We start from the raw sequence: 25,423 nt of genomic DNA on the forward strand, positions 1-25,423 counted from the left end.
CGGCGGCGACCACTGCGCAGGCGTCGTCCGCGAGCGCTGTCGCCTAGAAACACTTCCGCAAACCCCAACCACCGAGGGGATCCTGGCTGCGAGCAGAGCGTCTCCAACCGAGATGGGCGCTGGCAGGGTCGCAGCCGTGGCAGATTTTACAGCGCCCTCCCTGGTGGAGGACTGACATTGACAAGGCCGACCCCTGTTCAGCCAAAGACCAACAAAGCTGGGTCCCTAAGGGGCTAGAAGACATTTCTAGGTTTGAAGATCAGTCCGAAAGGAATTGGCCAGTAAGGGAGAGACTGGATGTTTCTGAACTCCATCACCATGCCAGTTTAAATCACGTTTAGAAACGCACGGGGCACTGGGCTGATGTAATGAACTATTAAAATCTATTACGGTTATTAGTATTAAATTTGAGTACATTTTATTTGATCTCTGTTGCCAAGAGTTAGGATATAACGCTTAGAGGTTTGTAGACACGTCTGTGCTTTGACTTAAGATGCTACATGAAAGCCGGGCGGTGGTGGCGCATGCCTTTAATCCCAGCACTCGGGAGGCAGAGGCAGGCGGATCTCTGTGAGTTCGAGACCAGCCTGGTCTACAAGAGCTAGTTCCAGGACAGGCTCCAAAGCCACAGAGAAACCCTGTCTCGAAAAACCAAAAAAAAAAAAAAAAAAAAGATGCTACATGAATGGCTTTTTTTTTTTTTATTTGAAAGACATTTTTTTTCAGGGCCGGAGAGATGGTTTATCAGTGAAGTTTGTATTGGAAACTTTCCTGATGTTTTGTTTTCCCGTAAATAAGCAAAGGTAGCTGGGGATAAACAGTTTAACTTCCTAATAGTTGTAAACCCTTGCTCCTCTGGCTGCCTTCTGCAAAAGACTCTTCAATTAAACCAACGCTTTTAAAACTGCCAAAGCAACACAGAGAAACCCTGTCTCGAAAAAACAAAACAAAAAAACTGTGCGTGGGTGGGGGTTAGCTGACCAAAACTTAATTAAAAACCAAATATGCAGTCAATCCGAAGGATACAGCTGTTTCTGGCATTACTTCTCTTTGTGGACTCCGTTCATGCCAGTAACCCCGAGTGTAGTGCCTCTGCTCAGATTTCATCTCTATATGTTATGAATTGAAGTGTTTTCACGTTTGTACAAAATGTTCTGCTCTTACAGAAACAGTGATTTAACTACAGAAAGCGAAATTTTTTTATATTTTCCTGTTATCATTCTTTAGCACTTATCAAATTGGTGTATCTTTGGTTTGAGCTGCATTAGAAAAACATACCCATCTCTCTTTTAGTCCTTTTAAGAAACAATTTATGCTCCGGTGTGTTGGGGCATGCCTTTAATCCCAGCGCTCTAAAGGTAGAGGCAGGTGGTTCTCTTTAAGTCTCAAGCCACCCAGACCCACACAGCGAGACTGTAAAGAACAAACAAAAATATGATCAGCAAATGTCTGATTTGTACACCTATTTTAACATGCCTATATAACCAAGGACAACAATTTTTCTGCTAAAATGGGTCATAAGAGGAAAGTTTTAAAAAGATTTTTAAACAGGCCACCCTTAAACCAGAATCAATCAATACATTTTTGTTTGGTTTTGGTTTGTGTTCATTTTCTCCTTAAGTGATACTTTTAATAATTTGAGTCTTAGGGAGGTGCCATTAAGTTAATGTTTGGCAGAAATGAAATTATTCTCAGTAAGAATCTAGCCACATAACCAGACCTGATTTAGAGGTGGCAGCCAAATTAACATGAGCGGTCTTTAGCCCCCTAAAAATATTGTACTGCCCGCCTGTACTATATGACAATATGGTACTACTCCTGTATTGTGGTGCCTGCACTGCAGGACCATTCCCAAGCCTCGGGCAAGGGCCTGGAGATTTAAACACACAAAGACACACAGACAGAGACCCGGGTCATCCTTGAAACAGGAAATGTCCCCATTATTGTGTACTAGAGCTGCTTATATAGGGATCCTTACTGATAGCCACGCCCCAGCCAAACCCACCAGAAACCACTCTCCTGCCATCAGGAACTTCTGAGGGTCTCATGCTCAGAGCAGCTGCAGGCTGTCTCAGAGGAGAGGAAAACAAGTTGTGTATAAGAAATCCAGGACCTGGGGGTTCACTGCTCCCAACAAATAATCTACTGATTGCCCATTTTTGTGTGTGACCTGACACCATTATATCTGATGCATTTATCCATTTAGGATGTACAAACGAACCCTAGCTACCACCAACCCAAGGCCGATACTGTCATCAGAGAGCACCTGACACCAAAGCACAGCCCAGTCTGCCTGGCTGTATGCTGCCCTTCGGATGTTTCCACCGACCTAACTGCAAAATGGCTTGATTTATAACATTCTTTCTACTTATGGTATTTGGGGTAACCTGGGCCTGTGTTCCTTGGACACATACCTAGCTCTAGAATAAACTTTTACTCTCTTTGAGAGTTGTTTTTATCTCTTTAAGCCTTCATTTATATCCAAGAATATGGCATTTCCAACTCCTGCCCATCAACTTGTATTCATCATATATAACAATCTGTGGCAAAAATGTAAATTTCTCATTTAAAAAGATTGTTCTTCCCACTTTTTGGGGGGTGTTTTGTTTTTGGTTTGATTTTTTAAGATAGGGTTTCTTTGTGTGCAGCCCTGGCTGTCCTGGAACTCACTCTGTAGACCAGGCTAGCATCAAACTCACAGAGATCCACCTGCCTCTGCCTCCCAAGTGCTGGGACTAAAGGTATGTGCTACCATTACCCAGCTGTTCTTATTTTTAACATCAAGTTGATTGAAGTCCTGTTATTTATTAGTAAAATTCTGACAACCTTCTTTTTATGATTTTGTGTTTATGTATATGTGTTTGTCTGTGTGAGTAGACACCACAGATATGAAGGTGTCAGAGAGGATCGGAAGAGGGTGTTGGGTCCCTGGAACTGGGGCTGCAGGAGGCTGTGAGCCTTTGACTTGCACTGCAAGCTGGTCATCTGCAAGAGCAGCATGTGCTCCTAACTGATAAGCCATCAGTTATCAGTTACCTCCTGCCCTACCAAATGTCTCTCAAATAAAAAAAAAAAAGGCACTTAGGTAGCATCTTATGTAGCATCTTATATCAATGTTCAGCCTTATCTAAAAGCCTGTCAGAGTTGCATCCTGCTACTTGGCAGCAAAGACCACATAAAATGTACTCAGAGCCTAATACCACTATACAATAAAAGGCTGTCGTAGGAGAATGCTGGCCTCTGAGCACAACTGTGATTACCATCCTAATCAGGGCAGTCGTGATACATGCAAGGGACCCTCTTGGAGGAAAAGGGGGTGGAGAGTGGTCAGACCCTCAGCTCAGGGTCCAGCCACTTCTTTCTCTTCTTCATCTCAGTTGTATGTAATTCTGGCCCCACTGCTAGTCTTGGTGGTGCTGGAGCATAGAGTGTGGAAGGCCAGCTGGAAAGGGGGTATCGTCAGTGCAGCTTTTTGGGGATCCTCCACATCATATTCATGTCGCTCAACCTCCACCCAGGCTCCTGTAAGTGTAGCCTTGATCTAATTATTTTTAATAAAAAAGCAGGAGTCAGATATCGGGGTAAGAACCTGAACGATCAGAGAATGGCAGAGGAGCCATCAGTGACCTATTTCGTTCCTCCACCCTCTCTCAGCCGTGCATTACTACTTCCTGTCTCCTATCTGTCCCCATTCCTCCAAAACCTCTATGGTTAATTTTGGTCAGCTAGTGGCTAACTCCATCCTTTGATTTAAAGCAAATTTTATTGTCAGAATGCGATCAAAATATCACACAACATGTAAAGAAGCCCAAAAAACTCACTGGTGCCCCACACTCTACTTGGGTGGAACTGTAACCTTGGTCTGTCATTGGTGCTTTCTCTGAAGTGAGAGGCTATCATTCATACCACCTCCCCCCCATTAACACTGCCATTTTCTATGCAGACTTTTTTAAAATCCCTTTTTAAAAGTCGCTAGCACATCATTGGGCAAATGTCCAGATGCTGAATTCAGCGTTATCTTTTCTTCTCCTTTCCCGTTCTTCATTTCACCATGGTCATGGTCATCTCCCTTTAAAATGCATTGCTTGCTATGTGGACATTTAAAGCGCAGTAAGTCAGTGCTGCTGTGGGCGGTATCCTCAGAGCTTAAGAGCTAACATCTTCATCAGGGCAGCTGTAATGCTTGCACACTCAGGCCTGTTGACAAGCCCTCAACGGAGGAAGGACCAAGGAGGGTCATGGGCCCATGAGATTCCAGCCAGTCCCTCCAGTCCCTCCTATTGTCATTTGTTGTATGTTTCTGCCCTAATTGCACATGGTCTCAAGTCTCCAGACATGCTGGAGTATGTAGTGTGAGAAGGTTCACTGACAGAGGGACTTCATCTGTGCATCTGGGGAAGTAGGAGGCGAGAGCTGCTGGGAACATGAGAAGCAGCACTGGGGTCGCCCATGCTCTGTAAGTAATTCGCTCACTGGTTTGTCAGGTTAGACTTTGGTGGAATCACACTCGGGTTTGTTGTTGGTGTCCTGTAAGGAAGAGGCAGACATTTGTTTATGTCTCCCCAGAGAAAGAGTTCCTCAAACAGTTAAAAATAATTTAAATGGGGCCGGAAAGGTAGCTCAGCAATTAAGAGAACTGGTTGCTCTTTCAGAGGACCCTGGTTCAATTCCCAGCAGCCACATGACAGCTTATAACCATCTCTAACTCCAGTTCTTAGGGATCTAATAGCCTTTTCTGACCCCCACAGGCATGTGGGGTACACACATACAGGCAGTCAAAACACCCGCATACATAAATGTATAACTTTTTTTTTTTTTTTTTTTTTTGAGACAGGGTTTCTCTGTGGCTTTGGAGCTAAAGGGCCCTACTTCTAGGCTCATCCCAGAACTGTGACAATTACACAGCTTTGCATGCCAGTACCTGAAGCCTGCATGGAAACTTAACTCTTAGTGTCTCCTGCCTGCGGAGGCTTTCACCAAGTTGTCCTCAGCTATCAGACGCTGAGGGCTACACAGGCTGTCAGAAGACCAGCTTGTTCCCGCTCACTCCAGGATTTCTACACAGGTCTGTGGTGGAATAACCTTTTTGTACACTGTGAAGATGTGTCTTTGCCAAGGCGCCTTCTGATTGATTTAATAAAGAGCTGAATGGTCAAAAAGGCAGGAGGTTAGGTGGTACTTCCAGGCAGAGGGCAGAGAGAGAGAGAGAGAGAGAGAGAGAGAGAGAGAGAGAGAGAGAGAGAGAATATGAGAATAAATCTAGGCAGAAGAGAGCTGCCAGAGGACATGGAAACAGGAAATGCAAAAGAGGTAAAAAGACATGAGGCAAAATGTAAATTAATATAAATAGGTTAATTTAAGTTATAAGAACTAACAGGACAAGCCTAAGTCATAGGCCAAGCTTTCATAATTAATAAGTCTCCATGTCTTTTTGTGAGTTGGCAGCCCAGAGAAAAATCTGTCTGCACAGGTCAATTTAAAGGACCCAGCCAGTTGGTCCAAAACACTTGCATTTCAGTTTGAGAAGCAATTCTACTACCCCCTAGGATTTACTTCAAAGAAATAAGACACTGTAGTTTTATTTGAAACAAATCCCTCATTTCCTCATAACTGCAGTGCATTCATTCAAACGTTAGGGTAGACACCCATTAAAACTGATCCTGGGGAGGAGGGCTGCGGGGGTGGGGGGCAGGGGATCTGTAGGGGGAGTAGGGGGGTGGGCTGGGGCTGGAGAGGTGATTGGTGGCTTAGCAGTTAAAAGCACTCGCCGCTGTGAAGCAGAGCTCAGCTTTCAGCACCCACATCAAAGTCAGATGTGGTAGACCCAAAGCTGAGGGCAGATGAAGACAGGATGGCCAAGGTCTGCTGACTGCCAGCCTCACCGAAAAACACCACCTTCAAGTCCAGTGATAAATCTTACCTCAGAGGAACGAGGTAAGAGTGATAGAGGTGGTCACCTGATGCCTGCCTCCGGCCTCCGTGTGTGCATTCCCCCCTCACACACACCTCATACACATAAGCTCACTCTCTCTCAACCGGCGATGATGTATTTCTACAGGAACAAAAGGCTAGGCACAGTACAGTAAGTTCAACGAGACCGTAAAATAGTTTGTAGGGGTTGCAAGCAGAACCACGGGCAATTTTTGTAATTCCTCTGACACCATTTAGGAGCATTTTCTTTCCATGGGAGGTGAAATCTGAAGGTGTTTTTGTTGTCTTGGCTGGGGAGGTTGGCATAATACCACTGACACCTAGTGGATCCAAGCCAGCTGCAGTGTGCCAGAGAAGCCCACACAACAAAGTCCTCCTTCCTGCCCTAGAGGGCACCAGTGGAGAGGTGGAAGAGGCCTGCTCCATGCCCTTCAAGGTTTCTAACTCAGCAGTTTCGCATTCGTAGTTAGAAAGTGGTACTTTTAGGTGGCTCAATGCAGAAAGCACTTGCAACAAAAATTTAACAATCCGAGTTAAATCCCCAGAACCTCTATACATGTCCTGTGGCACACATGTGCCACCCCCCCTGCTCTGCAAAGAATGGAAATGAGGAGAATACAGAAAGGTGAATTCCACTGCATAGCACATAAACATATAGCAAGACTCCCACAAGGAAACTTTTCATGCTGTTTTGATTCTATCTCAATCTCTTCTCTGCTTTTCACCTTCTCCCTCTTACTTCATGACAGTTCCCATTTTCTCTCTTCCAAATGATCAGGCAGTAATCCTGATGTTAGCTAATGTCTGCTGTGATTATAAGGTGACAGGAGGGATGGAGAGATGGCTCAGTGGTTAAGAGCACTGGCTAACCTTCCAAAGGTCCTAAGTTCAATTCCCAGCAACCACATGGTGGCTCACAACCATCTATAATGAGATCTGGTGCCCTCTTCTGGCCTGCAGGCATATGTGCAGATAAAACACTATATACTACATAATAAATAAATAAACCTTTAAAAAAATTAGGTGACAGAAAAGACACTAAGTATCATTTCAGTGTTATGGGGCAAGTGCTGTTAGTTCTCTTATTTCAAAGATGACAAAGCTGAAATACAATGAAGTAAGTTGTCTGATATGACAGAGTAGAAAAAGCCAAGAGTCAAGGCAGAAAGCCAGACAGCCTGACTCCAGAGCCTGTGTTCTTATAAGACATTCTATATTGACTTGCTTTTCAAAACCCCTATTAAAGTTCCATCTATTGGTAATATGAGAGGCCAGAAAATCATTCTGCTTAAAACAAAGTTCAAGTAATGGAGACAGGACTTTTTAAGTTTGCTGTTCCTGGTAGCATGCCATAGGTAATACCTCTGATCAAACATTCCAGGTTGTTTTTGTCTACACCCTGAGTCTCGGTGGAATATGGGGCCACTTATCACTGTAGAATAACTGAACTTTGCCATACATCAAACAAGAATATCTGAAAATTTTATTAAGTTGAAAGAATAAGTCTCTTGTTAACTTGGAGGGCTCATCTGAAAGCACAGCTTTTCTTCTTTTTCTACTTCTTCTCCTTCTCCTCCTTCTGCAAAACCTTTTATTCGAGTTAGGTTGAAATTTTCAGTAAACTTTGAATTTTAAAGTTATAGATTTACAGATTACTGAGTGTAGTTGTTTTTTGTTTGTTTTCTTTGGGCGGGGGCTGCCACCCAGCTCACAAAGAAATACATGGAGACATATCTGTACTTATGAATGCCCGGCCTTAGCTTGACTTGTTTCTAGCCAGCTTTTCTAACTTAAATTATTCTATTTCTCTTTAACTACAGTTTGCCCCTGGGCTTTTTAACTTTCTTTATTTATATCTTTTTCTTTCCTTCTTACCCCATGACTGACTGTGTGGCTGTGTGACTGGTCCCTGGTGACTTCCTCTCCTCTTTTTCTTGATCTTCCCTTTCTTTTTCCTAGATTTTCCTATGTATTCTCTCTGCCTGCCAGTCTCGCCAGTCCTTTCTCCTGCCTAGATACTGGCCAGTCAGCTCTTTATTAGACCAGTCAGGTGTTTTAGACAGGCAAAGTAACTCAGCTTCACAGAGTTAAACAAATGTAGATAAAAGAATGCAACACATCTTTGCATCATTGAAACAAATATTCCACAGCATATAAGAAAGTAGCACATCTTAAACCCATATTCCACAACAACTGACTGTTCCAATACGCCCACAGCCAGTTTTTCTAATCATGAACTTATTCATCTCTACTATATTTTAACATAATCAACTCTTCCCACTGATCATGTGTCCTAAGTGCCAGACATGTTGCTCTTGCTAATTTTATGTTGGTATCTTCAAGCTTTGGAAAGAGAACATTTGAGAATTAAAGAGACTATCTTTCTATGAAAATATGTACTCATCTTTAAAGTTTTTTTTTCAGTCAAAAGGAAATATTCTCAATTGTAAGACAGACGTCCCACTACCCTACCCTCTAGCTATGGTGTTCTCTAGAATTTAAACACATAATAACTATTTGTTTTCTCCATTTCAGCAGCTATGATTTTTCCCTGTACCAGTTCACGTCCCTTTTCTTTAAAAAAAAAATCATTTCTATTATCACTTTTGTTTCAAGTGCTATTTACTTTTCCTCTAACATAAATTTTTATTCATTCTTTGATAATTTCATACATGTAGACAATGTGTTTAGGTCATACTACCCCCCATTCCACGTTCAACTCCTTCAATATCCTCCACCACCACATGCTCCCAACTTTACAGCTTAGTGAGTTCAGTCAGCGCTCTCTTTGTGTGCATGTGTAGACCACACACTGGAGCACGGGTGCTCTAATAGAGGGCACTTCTCTGAAGAAAACCGACTCTTCTACCCCAGAAATTATCAACTGCCAAAACTGCCTAGCTAGGAGCAGGACTTCACGAGCCCTTCTCTCACCTGCACTGGCATTTTGGCTGCTTGATCTTGTGTAGGTCTTGTGTGGCTAACCATATCCACTGAGTGTAATGGATCTTACCTGTCTAGAAGCCAACCTTCCTAAACCCATCTCTTATCTTTCTGTCCCCTCCTTCAAGATGTTCTCTGAGCTACGTGTGTGTGGGGGGGTGGATAATATAAATATCTTATTTAGGAGTATGCATTTCAACACCACTCATTTTCTCCACTCTACTGCAGGTCTATGCTAATTTCTGTCTGCTGCAAAATTAAGCCTCTCTGATGAAGATCGAGTGCTGCACTAATCTTTGAAAACAGAACTAGGCATTAGAAGGCAGTTTGATACTATGCCTGGTTAGCAACATAATATCAGATTATCCTCTTGGCCAACCATGGGTTCTTGGCCAGTTTTAGTGTCAGGCATGAGTTCCACCCTATGGATTGCATGTTAAATTCAAGCAGAAGGGACTGGTTACCCCTATATCCTTCATGCCACTACTGTACCAATAGAAGTATCTTGCCAGGTTAGTTCTTGTATCTTGCATGGTTCACGGCTGAGAAACTGTTGATGATTTTTTTTTCTCACTTAGTAGACTGCAAAGCACCTTCTGGCACTATGTACACTAGCCGGCAGGGAGGAAATTTTCAGGTCAGTACCCGCTTTATTCCTTCATATCCTGTGATCTAAGTGTGTGTGTGTGTGTGTGTGTGTGTGTGTGTGTGTGCGTGCGTGTGTGTGATCTTCTCCAACAGGGTCTTACCACTACTTCTGGTGAGTAACCAAGAGAAAATGGCAATAGCCCTTTTCGTTTTGGTAGTCTATGGGACCCCTCTTTCAAGGCATAGATGGTATGTTAGTATGCTTGGGCTACTGTAACTAAATGTGTTCTTACAAATGCAATATACCAGAGTGGTAAAATACTTGCTTCTCACTGCGTTCGAGTTTGAAAGACTAAGATCAAGGTGCCCACAGATTGAGTTCCTGCAAATGGTCTTATTCCTGCCTTTCAGAAAGCCCCTCCCAAGGTGGAGAGTTCTGTAATCTTAGAGGGTACTAATCTCATCATACGCAAAACACACCTGATGTCATCTAACTTTAATCACCTACCAAAGAGAAATGATGAGGAACAGCACGTTAACATTGTAAGGGAAGGGACACTAGCCCACTGGAGCACGTGACTCTGGCTCGCCTTGCCCTTCTCTCCCTCTGCCTTGCTAAAAACCCCTACATTACATTTAGAAAGCTAGCCATAAAGTCTGTTTCCTTATCTGGTCACTTCCTCCTCCTAAAGCTGACCACCAAGGTCTATTTGTCAAAGTACTGAAGTCCAGCAATCAAAGCCCCGTTTGGCTCATCTAATTAACATGTCCAATTAAAATTAAACAGCTCATCCTAACCCGGTGTTTCCCCTTTTACCTTTATAAACCGCAATTTTTCTATGGGCCATGCTGTCTCCTCTCTGTTCAGAGCCAGTTCTTTGTCCCACTCCGGAACAAATATTCCTGCCCCTCTTCCTTATGCCTTTTCCCTTCTCCCTTGTCTATATTCTGTCTTTGTCTCTTGTTTCCTGTCCTCTGTCCCACTGGGACAAATAAATGTTTGTGCTGACATCTTGGTTTTGGTGTATTCTTAGCCTATATACCCTTAAAATAAGTATTTGGGGGACAGGATAGGACTATACTATGGATTTGGATGATGCCCTAATTCAGTCCACTGCAGGTCGCAATGCCCACGGTTAACACAAAAGAAGTGCTGAATTATGATTGAGTTGTAAGAAAGGAAGTTTCAAGAATTTGTCATATAGAGGGCACTGAGTGCTAGATCTGGAGGCTTGTGAGTTTTTGTTCAGAGTACAACCGTGGTAGATTGTGCTTTAGAATAAATCTGAGGGATGGGATGATGGGATCAGCTTCGTTGAATGTGACCCTGCAGGTAGGCAAAGCATTTGCAGGAACAACACGCCAACTTCTGACGGAGAGCTAAGAGCCACATCATGATGGCGGCGCCTCTAGACCACCTCTAGGAAGCTTTTCTTGGTGCTCACGTTACACCAGGTCCCCGAACATTCTTAGACAGTACGTTTCTGTTGCGGTATTTTCCACTTTGCACTTCCTCCAGTAGATAGCCCAAGGTGTGGGAAAACCACGCGACCACGAAGCAGCCACCAGGGAAGGTCCCCAAGAATGGCAACCGCCACACCCCCAGAGTGGCAGCGGAGACAGGGAGTGCAACGCCGCTCGAGAGCCCCTCCGGAGGCACAGCGTGAGCGAGTAGGGGGCATCAGGAGAGGATCTGGCCGGAAGCGTGTGTGAATTAAAACCCGTGGGTTTCCGGACCATCAGAAAATACACACCCTTTTATATGGGGTGCAATGACACCCAACGAAACCCAGATGCCCCCTTGAAGGAATATGAGGTGACCAAAGTCCTTCCCAACTGTGCGGAAAGAAACTGCCCTTGGGGGGTCTTTATTCAGGAAGTAAGGCACAAAGTACCGCGAGAATCTCTTGAGCATTCAGTACTCCGGGTGTTTATCTCTTTAAGAGAGTAGGCGGGGCGCCTTGCCGGGCAGCCGGACGCTAGCACCACCTCCAATCCGGTCCCAGGGTTCCCTGCGCGGCGGTGCGCTTCCGGTTCTTTCGGCGCGCGCGGACGGCGGCGCGCGTGTGGCTCCGCCTCCTCCGGTCTCGCCGCGCAGCTGCTGGGGTTGAACTTCCCGCCTGGTCCCTGCTGGGCCCCGGCGATGCTGCAGGTCCTGGCGCGGCAGTGAGGGGACAGAAGCGTCCCTGGTCTCTCCACCGTTGTTGACGGCGTCGCGCCCAGGGCCGCCATGTCCACGGGGTTCTCCTTTGGGTCCGGAGCTCTGGGCTCCACCACCGTGGCCCCCGGAGGGACCGGCACGGGCAGCGGGTTCTCCTTTGGGACCGGCACGTCTAGGTAACCGTGTTAACAAGTCTTCAATGGCCTCGTGCTTCCCCGCCTGTCTCCAGGCTGCCTGGCTGCCCTTCCAACCCCGCAGTGGGCCGGCGACGGCGGAGTTGGGGACCTGTGATGCCAGGGCTCTGCGGTCCCCAGCCGCGCGGAGGCCCGACTGCGGGAGGCGGCCTGGCATCGCGCCTACGCCTTCGCGACACCTCTGTCTCAGGAGTGAAATGGGTGTCGAATGAATGACAGCTTGTTGCTGGCTTTTCGGAGTAGAAAAATAGGAGGGGCTAAGTAAACATTTTCCCTTGATAGTTAAGATTTCATTACAGTGTTTACGATTACGGTGCATTTTGAATTTGTGGTTATTTTTGTTTCACGAGATTTTCAAGTCTTTGTGCCACAGAGGAACCAATCTCGTCTTTTTAAGCCTTTATAGCACTTATTAGTAGTAATTTTGTACCGTATGCATAACATCCTAAAGAATTTTGTATTATAACCATCAACATTATTGTTTCCTTTCACTCCAAGCTTAAGTAGTACATTCATCAGTTTGTGTAATATATTCAGGTCTAGTGACAGATGCATAGCTAGGGATTTCAGACGGCCATTTCAATGAAGGAGCTAAAGGTTAAAATGCAAGCCTTTTGTAAAGAGTTGATAAAACCAAGAGCTGTATACTGGAAGGACAGGGTATCTCCTGAAGCTTAACGATAATGCGGATATAGACTAAAATAGCTAGGGATTTGATATCCCAAGAAAGCTCATTTTTTTCCCCATCCCATATTAGATATAGCAGATCAAAAATAACAGTACTGTCAGATATGCTTTCTTGTACTACCTATGCTGTCCGGACACAAGCCACTGTGAGCTATATTGTCTTTTTTTAAACTTTCACTTTTTTCTTGTTTGATTAATTGGCTTTAGGTTTGTCGTTTTAATGGTGTATCTCACTTAGTTCTTACTGTTTTTGTTTAATGTGTATGTGTGGATGTTTTGCCTGCTTCTGTGCACCATGCGTGTACATTGCCCTCAGGGGCCAGAAGAGAGTGTCAGATTTCTCCCCAGGCCTGGAGTTAAGGCCCACTGTTGAGCTCCCACGTTTTAAATTGTGTTTGTGTGTGTGTGTGTAAGTGTGTAAGACAGACCGTACATGCTACAGATCAGAGGCTGTGTTAAGTCGTCTCGTGCGGGTGCTGAGACAAGAAGCACTTTTCCTTGCCTTTTTACACTGACCCATCTCTCTAGCTCTACTTGGTTCTAATTGTAGTCAATTGTATGTTTTACAAATTCTGGTTTCGAGCCAGTGAACGACCAGCACAATGGAGTGCTCCTGCTACTGAACTTAGTCCTGAGTTCCAGCTCTTTAGGAAGCTCCTCTGTCACCACGAACCACTCATTAGACTTCATCTGCTACTTCAGCTTCCGTATTGAACCCATACATTCCTACTGCTTGAATTGCAGCTTTCCCCTTGGGCTCCTAAAAGTGTTCCGAAAGCTGAATGACTCAACTGACTGGGATTGATGGTTTCTGGACTTCAGTAACTTTGAGTAATATTCTGACCAGTACTGTGATCGTCTTAATTTAGCTAGCCAACAGTATGTTTGTTGAGTAGGAGCTGTCTTGGGGGTTGGTTGCACCTGAGGCTTTGTGCTTGGTAGGTGAGCCTCCACTCCTGAGTCATGCCCTGCCTCTTTTTAGGGTTTTCAAACAAGTATTCTGCTGCATTCAGCTGAAGGTGTTACCCATGTGCTCCATTACTGAACTGTATCCCCAACATCCTTTTTTATTTCATGGTAATCTGAGATGTCCAGGTTGACCTTGAACTCACTCTGTAGCTCAGGTAGGCCTTGATTTGGCAACTTTTGAGACTCTCTGAGTTGCCTAGGCTAGCCTCAAACTTGTAATTCTTAATTCTCAGCTTCCTGAATAACTGGTTGCAAGCATGTTAGCATGCTTGGCATGATTTTGGTTTTCTGAAAGAGCAGAATTAGAAGTAATGAATATATAACATGTATAGTAGTAAGATTGTAGCATGAATAATAAAACCCAGAGACAGATATTGGGGTTCAAGCTGAAGATCCGAAAAGCAAAGCAGTCAGCCTCTGTCTCTTACCTCTACCTCAGACCGAAATGGCGGTCCCACCTCCACAAATCTTCAGAATGAGACTGAGCTGAGACCTGTCTTTTCCTGTCTTATATTCATTCCTCTTTAGTGCTGGGATTAAAAGCGTGTGCCACCATCTCCCAGCCTCTATGACTAACTAGTGTGGCTACTGGGATTAAAGGTGTGTGCCACCACTGCCTGGTCTGTATGGCTGTTTTACTCTCTGAATTTCAGGCAAGCTTTATTAATAAAAATGCAAATGAACTATCACTACATAAAATTTCCAATTGTGGTTAATGTGTTATATATAGTCTATTAATTTCCTACATGATTTTCGAAGTGTCAGATTGTTGAAACTTTTTATTTTCATAACCCCTCCCCTCATGGATAGCAAACACGGGCCTCTGAGGCTTGCTATGAACAATTAAGAAGCTTTGAACTTCCCATTCCGTTTTTACCAACTGTTCTTTATTCAGGTTTCCAGAAGTCTGTCCACTTTCTTCTGTGAATACAGTCTTGACAGAAGACATGGTACTATAGCAGTGGTGGGGTAGCAGTGGAGAGACCTAGAATATTGGACTGTGTGTCTTTCCACATGTGTGTTCTCACAACAGCTACGTGAGCAGCTGTTGAACTGTTGTACTTAAGCGTGAACTGTACTTAGGTAGTTCAAAGGAAAAAACAATCATTTTTGGCAATTTCAAGTATTCTAGGGTTCAGATTAAAAACTTCAGAGCCACATGTTTGTGACCCTGCTGCTGATTGTCTTACAATCCAGTCCTCATTGCTGAATGAGGTGGAAGGGTCACGTGTGAAGCACGTGCTCCCTGCTGCACTGTACCTCAAGCCACACTGTGCCCGGACTGACCTTGCACTCACTCTGTAGTCCAGCCGTGAAGTTGTGATTCCTTTGCTTTAGGCTCCCAAAGAACAGGTTCAGGTGTGTTTCCATATTGTATTATTTAAGATTAACTTTACATTTGGCTTGTTTTGAAGGAAAAAAGGGAGGTATTTGAACTTGTTAGGAATATTCTTTTTAATATCTTTTGGATCAAGATCTTAATGAGAGAAAACAATTCTAAGCAGTTTTTTTTTTCCAAAGTAAATACTAGCCTTCATAGTTTTTTTGTTTTGTTTTGTTTTTTATAAACAAGCACACCTTCTGTGGGACTCAACTTTGGAACTCTCGGGAGCTCTGCCACCCCGGCATCTACATCCGCTTCTACCAGTGGTTTTGGAACAGGACTCTTCGGGGCTAAGCCTTCCACTGGCTTCACTCTAGGAGGAACAAGTTCAGGTAAGGTGGATAGTCTTGTTCTCCGGGGTAAATGAGGTATTTCTTTCCTGCTTTCCACCTCTCTTTAAGAGGCCGTCACTGATTGTAGCGCTCTAAAAAGAAGGAAAGATTTGGAGGATTGGGTGAAGGAACAGCTCCAGACAAGCACTTGAAAGCAGTAAGTGTGAGTCAGGATAATTCTTGTAGTAGATTATATAATGCAGTATATTTTTCTTCTTTAGTAAAGATTGCTTAAGGCACTTTTACCTATTTGTTTTAATTTTTGCTATTAAACCAGTTGTTTTAGCAGAAAAATGTCGTTCTTGAAAATTTCTGGTACACATTTGAGTGATAGCTTTTGTTTCTAGTGCTTCAGATACCTGTTTCCATATTTACCTGTAATTTTCTATCTTCAGAACCTCTTGGTTTCAGGTGCTGCCTTTCATTGGCTCTTCAGTGTGTGGAGCGCATTTCACAGGCATGCCCAGAAAATGAGATAACAGCAGGAATACCAACCAGTGATCTTGATGAGCTAGTTCTCAGTTCCAGTGTTCCCCGTGGAATTGCACCCCCCCATACCCTCTGCACCTGCCCTTAACTTTGTTAGAACTAATACTTGTTTACGTTTTATTCTCTTTTTAATCAAATTATACACAGCTTGTTTTATCAGAACCATTGCCTAGAAGAAATGCTTGTGTTTGTTGCTAGAATACACATAATTGATCTTATTAGAAGCATGTTAGTTTCTGAATGTGGGGTCTAAAAGGAAGCTATTGACATTGGTCATTCAATTTTATCTGTTTGTTTCTGGGAGTAACAGCTACAACCATAAAATTAATTCTGGGTAAGAATTTTTGAGAAGAGATCAAACTCTGGTTTTCTAATGAATTGAATAACTTTTCTCCTCTCATCTAGTATTTCAGAGTAGGAGCAAGGAAAATAATTATAAAGAACTTTTTTTGGATCCCACATAATTGTTTTTCAAAACCTTTTCAGTATTTGAGTATATAAAAAACAGTGCTTCTATACCATGCCTTTTTCAGTACAGAAGTATTTTAGGCATAGATGGCTTTTGATGTGGAGGTTTATGTCACACTACATTTCCAGGTATATGGCTTCAGTGGGAAAAGTACCAGACTAGGGGAGAGGATTAGGATTAAGCTCTGGTGCATCTCTGAAAAGCTTTGAGTTGTTAACTGTCCTATCCTATCTTGGAGCAAAGCTTTTTGTTATCTCTAATATCATAGAGTTATTGGACTTGGGATATAGCTCAGTGAAAGAGCACTTGCTCATCTGCATGCGTGCGTGGGAGGCTTAATCCTTGCTGCTGTCAAAATGAAAAAAATACATTAATGAAAATTTTGGATTCTCTTCCACCTTGAAGACATAGTAGTTTCTTAGTGATAAGCTTAAGGGAACGTGAACAACTAGAGTGTCAGCCTGTCTTCAGGCTGGGTAGCAGCAGATAATGGGTGGCCACAAAATAGAAAGAGTGAAAGGATGTTAAAGCCCAGTGTGGTGTATGTCTGTAGTCCAAACACTCAGGAAGGTTACAGGTTGAATACCAGTGTGGGCTATTCAGTGACTCCTAGCCCAGCCTGGGATAGCTAGCAGGATTGTCTCGAGAGAGAGGTATATTGCGCGTGTGTTAAAAGTCTTGTGTAAGATTAAGGTCATCATTGGCAGACTTTCCAACTGTTTACCAGTTAACTAATAGTTTTGACAGCATTGGCTGTGAGAGCAAACAGCAGACCTTGTTCTTGTACAGCCCATCCTCACATAATTGTAAAGCACTGTGCCTGGTCATGAACTCCCGGTTGTCCTGAGGGCTACCCAGAAGCCTGGTTCCTGACTTCTCTCAGTAACTCCAGGAGAAGCTCAAATATGGGTTGCATTTCTTCATTTAATATGATTTGAGCAGTTAGTGCTTCTGAACTGTGTAGCCTGCATATACATTATGCCTTGGACATTCAGTAGTAACTTGAATTTACAGTGGCAAACATGGTACTAAGAAGATGATTGTGTCAACTAGTGCAGGGACGAAGCATTTGTAAGCTCTGGTATGGAGGAACATGTTCTTGTGTCTGATACAGTACTAAAAGACAGGGATGGCAGTGTGGAAGACAGAGGAGAGAAGGCTTATCTGGAATTGGGAAATATTTTACACAAAGCAGATAAAAATACAAAGTCGAAATCATAAAACAATCTAAGGGAATGTAAAAAATATTGTTCTTGGAGCTTAGGATTCAGAGGTGGAAGTGGAAGGAATAATTGATATGTGAATATCTGGTTAAGACCACAGAAGAATGAGCAGTGTTTTGCCAGGCCTTTAGACTTTTAGACATGCTTGAGAGCGCATGGGATCCTTAAGATGGACAGAGTTACCAGATGTTGTAGAGCACTGTCCTCTAAGCTTTTGCTGTTTCAAAATGAGGTTAATTGTGGTCAACCACCTGGGCTCATAAGATTGGACCCACTAACATTCCCTCTTGGGGAGGGGAGGCTCACTTATACTGGGTTGCTTGCAAAGGCAGGCCTCAGGTCCTAAGAGTAAATAAGCAGTTTGTAAATGCTGTGGGCAGAGAAACTGTTTTTCCAGTGTTGTAGTTGCCCATGCTCCTATAGCTAAGCCATCAATCACTCATGCTTCTTTGGGTTTCCCCAACTAAACTCATTGTTGACCAATGGTTTCTTTTGTTTGTTTTTTTCATATGGGATGAATAGACACTAGCTCATGTCTTCTAAAGGAAAGTTAATGCCAACACCAAGATGCCGTTAAAGTGACTGAGAAAATACTAAGAGCAGATGAGAGATTGGAAGAGACTGACAGGTTAAAAGGTTGTTGTTAGAGATGGCAGGTGCAAGTAATCCAGCAATATTTTTGAAATAGAATTATTAATAAGATTTGAAATTAAAGCAATGCACAAGTAGGAAAAAGTATCAAGATTTCTGCCTTGAGTGATTGAATTGACTGAGGTGAGGAACTTAGTAAGATTTCGTTGTGGTGAAATGCATGAGTCAAAGGGACATTAATGTCCAGCAACCAGTGGGGATTCAGGTAGACAGATTTAGACTCATAGGGAGGCTAAACCAGCAACTTTGTGAATTCAAGGCTAGCATATGCTACTTAGTGAGATCCTGCCAGTAAAACAAAGAAGCTGGTGGTGGTGGTTAGGGCTAGATTCATGTACCTGTAGTTGGAATGATGACAGTGGAGAGAGCATTGGAGGAAGCAGCAACAGAACCTGGGAGTACACTTAAGGCCTGAGTAGAGGAAGGAGATCTAGAGGCACAGACGGGAAAGGCAGAAGTAGGAAGAAGCTTGGTGTTGACAGAAGTGGGGTCCAGGAAGAAGAGGATTTTCAGGAGTATAGAATGGTGCTTGTGTAGTCTGGGAGAGCAAGGAGAGTGAAGGGAATAAGTGCTATGATAGGTGAGTGTCTCTTTTTCTTTGTTTTTGTTTGTTTATTTTTTAGATAGGGTCTTACTTTGTCTCTCAGGCTATCCTAGAACCCACTCTGTAGACCAGGCTGGTCTAGAACTCACAAGAGATCTGCCTGCCTCTGCCTTCAGAGTGTTGGGATCAAAGGTGTGTGCCGCCACACCCATCTTGCATTTCTTTTCCAAAGGACCATCTTTTTTTATATTCAGCATGATTTAGTCCCAACTTAAGTCTTTTGTTTCATACCTAAAATCCTTTTATCCTACTTATGATAGAGAAAAGGATCACAGACATAAGGATACTAATTAAAACCAGCATAATATCTATATGGTTGAGGTAAAATGAGATTTTGTTTTGTTTGTTTTTTAAAACAGGAACACCAGCTACTACATCTGCATCTACAACAGGCTTCAGTTTAGGATTCAGTAAACCTGCAGCATCTGCCACACCATTTACCCTGCCTGGCACTTCTACCTCAGCGAGTGGGCTCACTCTTTCATCTGCTCTGACATCCACTCCGGCAGGTGAGACAGAATGGGAAGAAAATTGAATTAGAAGAAAATTACATTAAAATTTTTATCTAGTTAGAGAACATCAGTAACCATTTATATTAAACATAATATCAGGCAGGGGAGATGGTTCAGTCGGTAAAGTGTTCATTGTACAAGCATAAAAAAATTTAAAAACAAGCATTCTTTGGGAATTTTCTAATTGAATTAGCAATTTTGTCTTACTGAACTATTGGCTTTTCAGAGCCAGGTTTAGTGGTCCACACCTAATGATTTGGGAGGATGCTTCAGTAGGATGTGGAGTTCAAGGCAAGGTTTGCCTATGTAATAAGACTTTATGTGGACTTAAGTTAGCACTACTGACATTAGAGCAGCAGTGGCCATCTTGACATATGGCCTCTACTCAGAGTAAAGAGGATCAGAGGGGTGAAATGCACAGATGTTTTTATCTTTGTTTTCAAGGAATTGTTTATGGCAGAAAGTATAAAGACATTTGGAAACTCACCTGACTCAAGATTCATTTACTTTTAAAGGCTGGGATTATAAACTATTGCCGTTTAGAATCAGTTACTGGATCCATTGTATAGTGCCCAAAGCTATTTTGTTGAGTGAAGGGACAGAGGGCAGGGTTCTGCCTTGAAGCTACCATTCCTCTTTATTCTGAGTATTTCCAAAGCTTTCTTGAGCAAGTGGTTTCCCCAAAGATTCAGCTGTGTCAGTGGGATTCTGTTTTTGAGAATGTACTATTTTTCTGTGGTGTTAAGTGCTATTTCTATATGAAGGCTTATTCTTCTCTCTTTTATTCTCAGCATCCACAGGATTTACTCTAAATAACTTGGGAACAACACCAGCCACAACTACAACAGCATCAACAGGGCTTTCTTTAGGGGGAGCCTTAGCTGGTTTGGGAGGCTCACTTTTCCAGAGTGCAAACACAGCAACATCGGGTAATTGATTGTATTTTTTTTTCCAGAATAGTAAATACTTGTATTTAAATTTACTTTATTTTAGCTTGTTAAAAAAGAACACTTTTTAAAGATAATCTATTTTTCCTTAAGTATGAAAACCAAAATAATGGTTTTCCCATGTAAGGGAACATCTTAGCCATGTTTTAGATTTTTTTTTTTTTTTTTTGGTTTTTCGAGACAGGGTTTCTCTGGCTTTGGAGCCTGTCCTGGAACTAGCACTGTAGACCAGGCTGGTCTCGAACTCACAGAGATCCGCCTGCCTCTGCCTCCCGAGTGCTGAGATTAAAGGCGTGCGCCACCATCGCCTGGCTTAGCCATGTTTTAGAATAGTTGTCCTTTGTCCCCGGTGAGCCTATTTAAGGAAATATTCAGAAAGGTTCCACAGAAATTTGTCTTTTAAATGAATGTCAACCAAGTCTTGGGCAGGGGATGTGGCTCAGTGGTGAAGTTTGCTTAGTTGGAGTTATAAGAAAGGCTTACATTCTCACTTCATACGGTATAGCCAGGTAAGCCTGACTTTTAAGTGTGGTTTTCTTTCTGGAAATCAAGAGAGGGCGTTTTTGAGAGTAAGTAAAGCTTCCTGTTACTTGAAGACATTGTGTAATTATTTCACATAGGAATGTAATTTCAGGAGTTTCTGGTTAACGAACGGTTCACCAATTAGAAAAGGTTTATATTTATTTAAATTACAAAAACCTGGTTGGGCGGTGGTGGCGCACGCCTTTAATCCCAGCACTCGGGAGGCAGAGGCAGGCGGATCTCTGTGAGTTCGAGGCCAGCCTGGTCTAGAAGAGCTAGTTCCAGGACAGGAACCAAAAGCTACGGAGAAACCCTGTCTCGAAAAAAAAAATTACAAAAACCTGAAAATATATCATGGGAAACAAATTTTGTAGAAAAAGTTAAATAAAAATTACCTATATCAAATTAAATATAGTTGGGCTCTTTGATAATGAAAGATCCCCAACTTCCAAACTAAATATATTGTTAAATCCAACGAGATTATCAATATTTACCCAAATCCATTGCGACAGAGTTGTTTCATGTTATCTTCCTAAAACAGATAGTAAGAAAATTTGTATCTTAAAGTGTTGAGTCTTTGGTCTGTAAGAGGGGATTCTTTTAAAGTCAGGAAAGTTAATAAATGGTATTTGGTTCATTTACAGGCCTCGGACAGAATGCTTTAAGCTTATCTTTGGGAACTACGGCACCTGTTTCAACTGCAGGCAACGAAGGCCTTGGTGGTATAGATTTTAGCACCTCCTCAGATAAAAAGAGTGAGTGATGCTACTCCAGTTTCCTGTAATGACGGCACTGTGAAGACACTTCCTCAGTTTCCTGCCTGAAAGATTACTAGCTGTATAGTCATTAGTACCTTTAAATTTGTTTATATTATCATCCATATTTTACAAATTTGAGCATAAAGTACCGGCTTTTGTGAATAGTTTAAATTTGCATGTGTATATGTCTTACATAGCTATAGTAATGTGAATGTCAGTGCTTATTTATAAATCAAGATCATGATCAGTGTGTTTTGTAATCTACTCTTACTCAGCTAACATTGGAAATACGTCAGCAATTTTAGTTGATTTTTTTTTTTTGTTTTTTAACTCTGAAGAGAGGAGTAAGAGAAATGTACATCTTTATTTCCTTTCTTTCCTGATCCCTCCCCATTGTCCTACTTTTATCCTGTGTCTGCGCTGGAATAGAGCAAAGATGATGTGAGAATAAGTACCTGTGGTCACATGTACCACCTTCCCTTTCCCTTAGTTGGGATTGTCTGTTAGGAGTAGTTTGTTAAATCACAGGATGTTTTCCCCCTTTCTCTGTTATGTGTATATGTGTCTGTATTGGAAGATGCAAAGGCTCACAGAGTTCAGAAAAAGAATCAGATCCCCTGGAGCTGGAACCACTGACACGGGCTCTAGTAACCTCACTGGAGTTCTGTGCGAGAGCAGCACGTGATCGTAGTCCACTTGTGCTGGTTAGGTTTGTCAGTTGAGAAAATGACCCCCTTAGATTGGCCATGGGCAAGTCTGCTAGGCATTTTCTTGATTGTTGGTTGATACAGGAGGGCCCAGCTTACTGTGCACTGGGCTGGTGGTCCTGGGATCTCCAAAATAAACCCTTTCCCCCATTGTTGCTCCCATTATTGATTTTTTTCCCCCCACAACAGTAGAAGCCTAAGTAGGATACCATTGATTGTGTCTCCAGCCCCAGGTGTCTCTTTTTGTCTAGTAGCTATAGCAGTTAGCTCTGGACTTATATCGATGGGATTTAGCCAGATGGAGGAAGAATAGTAGGAAATAAAGAAGAGGCAACATGGAGTAAGACTTTGCCCTTCTGAAGAATTAACAGAGGACAATATAGGCACAGGCATCAGATGTCTGTTATTAATGACTTTTTATACCACATTGAGTTTTGTAATTAAACTGGAGGGTTTTGATGATTTGTTTTAAGATTTCAGAATATTTCTTAATGTTCATTTTAGTCAAGAGATGAAACCAGCCTAGATATCAGCAGATGAATGGACAAAAAGAAAAGGTGGCATATTCACAGTACAGTTGGGTTCACTTGTAAAGAAGAAGGAAATGATGATACTAGAGTAAAATTAGGTGATCCTGGAGATTATGTTAAACAGATAACCCAAATATCCCTTGGTTCCCTCCTGCTTCCCCTCTCATGTAGGGGGTGGTGGTCATGAAAGGAGAAGAGGACTAAGGTCTAAAGGAATGGGGGAGCAGGAACAAAAAAAAAAAAAATAATCAAATGTGTATGCCATGGAAGCAGGAGTGGGAAGTGTTTGAGGGGAAGAAAGGAACCACCGGGACGAGAGATGGGGAGTGAGGACATAAAGCAAGTTCAGTGATATATGTGTGTGGGAAATAAAAGCGGGCAGTGGAGGGTAGAAGGATGAAGAACATTTGGCTGCGTGAAAAGTAGCAAGCCAAAGGCTGCAAGAGTAGGCATAGGAATGTTTGTAAGTATATTTACTGAGGCAAAGTGGGTGGACGGATAGGGCCTATGATAATGTAGCCCTTTTTACATGTTGTATATAGAGAATTATAGCTCAAAAGTAAAGTATCAAAGAAGCAGTACATGATTAATTACTATTCTATTGCTGTGCTATAACACTGACCAAGGCAGCATCTAGAAGAGTTTATTTGGCTTACAGCTCCAGAGGGGTAATAGTGTATGTAGCAGAGCAGAGATGGTCGTTGGCAGGCAGCTGGAACAGCACTTGAGAGCCCACATCAGGAACAGCAAACAGAAAGTGGGAAGAACAAACTGGGAATGGCGTGTGGCTTTTGAAAGCTGAGCCTGCCCCTGGTGACACACCTCTCCAGCAAGGCCACATATCCTAATCCTACTCAAAAAGCTCCACAAACTGGGATCCAAGTATTCAAAGTCCCTAGTTGATGGAGGACATCTCAATTCAGACCACCATAGTACATCAGTTTTAAGAAAATGTGCTATTTGGGTTAAAAAAAATTTAAATTCTTATTTTTATTATCTTGTCTCATCAAATCTTAGACATCATTTATAGAAAAGGAAGGTTCCAAATTCAGAAACGTTGAGCTGTGAAAGATAATGATGACCCAATCCATATTCTTATGGGAAAATAAACATGAGTAGTCATATGGAAGAACTAAGTCAGAATCATCTGTATGTAAAGATCAGTGACATTACAAAGTAGAGGACTTGATTTTTGCATGTGTTCTTATATTTTAACATCCCTGAAATCAATATGTGTCTTATAGATCCAATTTTAGAAACAGATGAATGAAATGTGATATGTCTGAAACAAAAATACGCTTAATATTGAATAACTTGATAGTAAGAACAGTGCCTCAGGGAAAATGTATGGATCACAGGCGTGAGCAGTTCTCAAATGTAGACAACGTATTTATATAAAGAACATTTGAAAAAGTGTTTCCCTCATTACTGCTGTAAGAGAAAGGTAGATTGGCATTTAAGAATGATGCCCGTTGCTGAGAGTGAGATGCATTGTTTGCTTGGGCAGATGGAAATGTACATGGACACAGTTAGCTGTCTTCAAGGACTGACAGAATGTTTTATTGATTGTTAGGTTGGAGGCTTTAGGGCATCGATACTGGTGATGGTGGTATTTAAGTCTCTAGAGTTAAACTGATGGACAGAGACATGAAAAACTGTCCATGCAGGAAACTTTTTTGAAAAGTTTCTTCTTGAGGGAAGTGGAAGCAGCTGAGCTCTGTAATGTGTTTGCTTGGTGTCAGATCACCATCATCATGCTGTGTTCTTCCTCTGAGTTTAGGACAGGGAAAATCACATTGCATGATGTTAAAATACGTGTGCTTGTATTTTATTTAATTTCTGTTCATTTAGAACTTGGAATGTGTTAATGTATTGTTAAATGACCTATTTTTACATTTTTATCTAGGTGATAAAACAGGAACAAGGCCAGAGTAAGTTTAAAATTTGACTTTAAAATATTTTAATTACATTTTATTAGTAAATTGTTGGCAGATTGTATAGAAAGAAGTAAATTATTACAAAGTATGCATTTAGAAGGCAAAAATTAGTGTCTACCAAAAATGATACATATATGTTTGGGAAAACCTGAAATGTCAGATCTTTGAGGAAATATAAAGCCGTTTTTTTTGTTTGTTTGTTTGTTTTTGTTTTTTTGTTTTTGAAAAGGTAGTTGACATTTCCCAAATAATACAAATACTTTAGTTTTAGCCCTCTCAGTATTGTGCTTTGTGCTTGCTAAGTGTGGGCTCTGCTGCCGAGTTATTCCTGCAGCTCTTACACTATTGGTTTCCACCCACAAATTACTATGCCAGTACCATTTTACTCCCTCGTGTCTTCAGCCAAGATCGTGCCTTCCATATGCATTATGTGCATGTCTGGAATATGATCACTGCTTTACTCGCCAGTCACTGAATCTCTTTATTGCCAATTACCCGCCCAGCTTGTGTTCTGTCAGTCAGTCATTGTGAGGACATGTCAGGTCCACTTCTCAGAAACGTGCATTGCTCTAACCTGTTAAGGTTGAGTATCCATGACACCAGAAGTGTTTCAGATTTTGGGTATTTGTATAAATTAACAAGTTGAACATCTATCTCTAACCCCAAATTCAAAGCTTTGAAAGTTTTGAATGAAGCACCTGAGAGAGATTGGGGGTTCTAGCCAGCATTGTAAAATGACTTTCTTAGAGTGTGCCAACCTTTATTCGCTTTGTTATTTGTAATTACATAAGTAGGCTGTGTTTTCCCATTTCAGAGAAGGTTATAAAGTACTAAACTATGTTGAGTACCTTGTGAAAAATGCTGTAGGTTTTAATATCTTTCTGT

The 25,423-nt window shown here is 42.2% G+C and overlaps 1 protein-coding gene across 1 annotated transcript in view; it reads left to right on the forward strand.

Moving 5' to 3' along the window:
- The first annotated feature begins 11,556 nt into the window (after positions 1–11,556).
- The window catches only part of Nup58 (nucleoporin 58), a 35,124-nt gene continuing 21,257 nt past the window's right edge, over positions 11,557–25,423 (forward strand). The window contains exons 1-6 of the mRNA XM_057785977.1: positions 11,557–11,799; positions 15,047–15,189; positions 18,985–19,134; positions 19,929–20,066; positions 21,251–21,361; positions 24,508–24,532. Of these exons, the coding sequence (XP_057641960.1) occupies positions 11,693–11,799; positions 15,047–15,189; positions 18,985–19,134; positions 19,929–20,066; positions 21,251–21,361; positions 24,508–24,532 (674 nt within the window). The 5' untranslated portion in view covers positions 11,557–11,692. The remainder of the gene's footprint in view (positions 11,800–15,046; positions 15,190–18,984; positions 19,135–19,928; positions 20,067–21,250; positions 21,362–24,507; positions 24,533–25,423) is intronic.

Source organism: Chionomys nivalis, chromosome 12 (genome assembly GCF_950005125.1).
Source record: "Chionomys nivalis chromosome 12, mChiNiv1.1, whole genome shotgun sequence".
In the NCBI taxonomy this organism is placed as follows: domain Eukaryota; kingdom Metazoa; phylum Chordata; class Mammalia; order Rodentia; family Cricetidae; genus Chionomys; species Chionomys nivalis.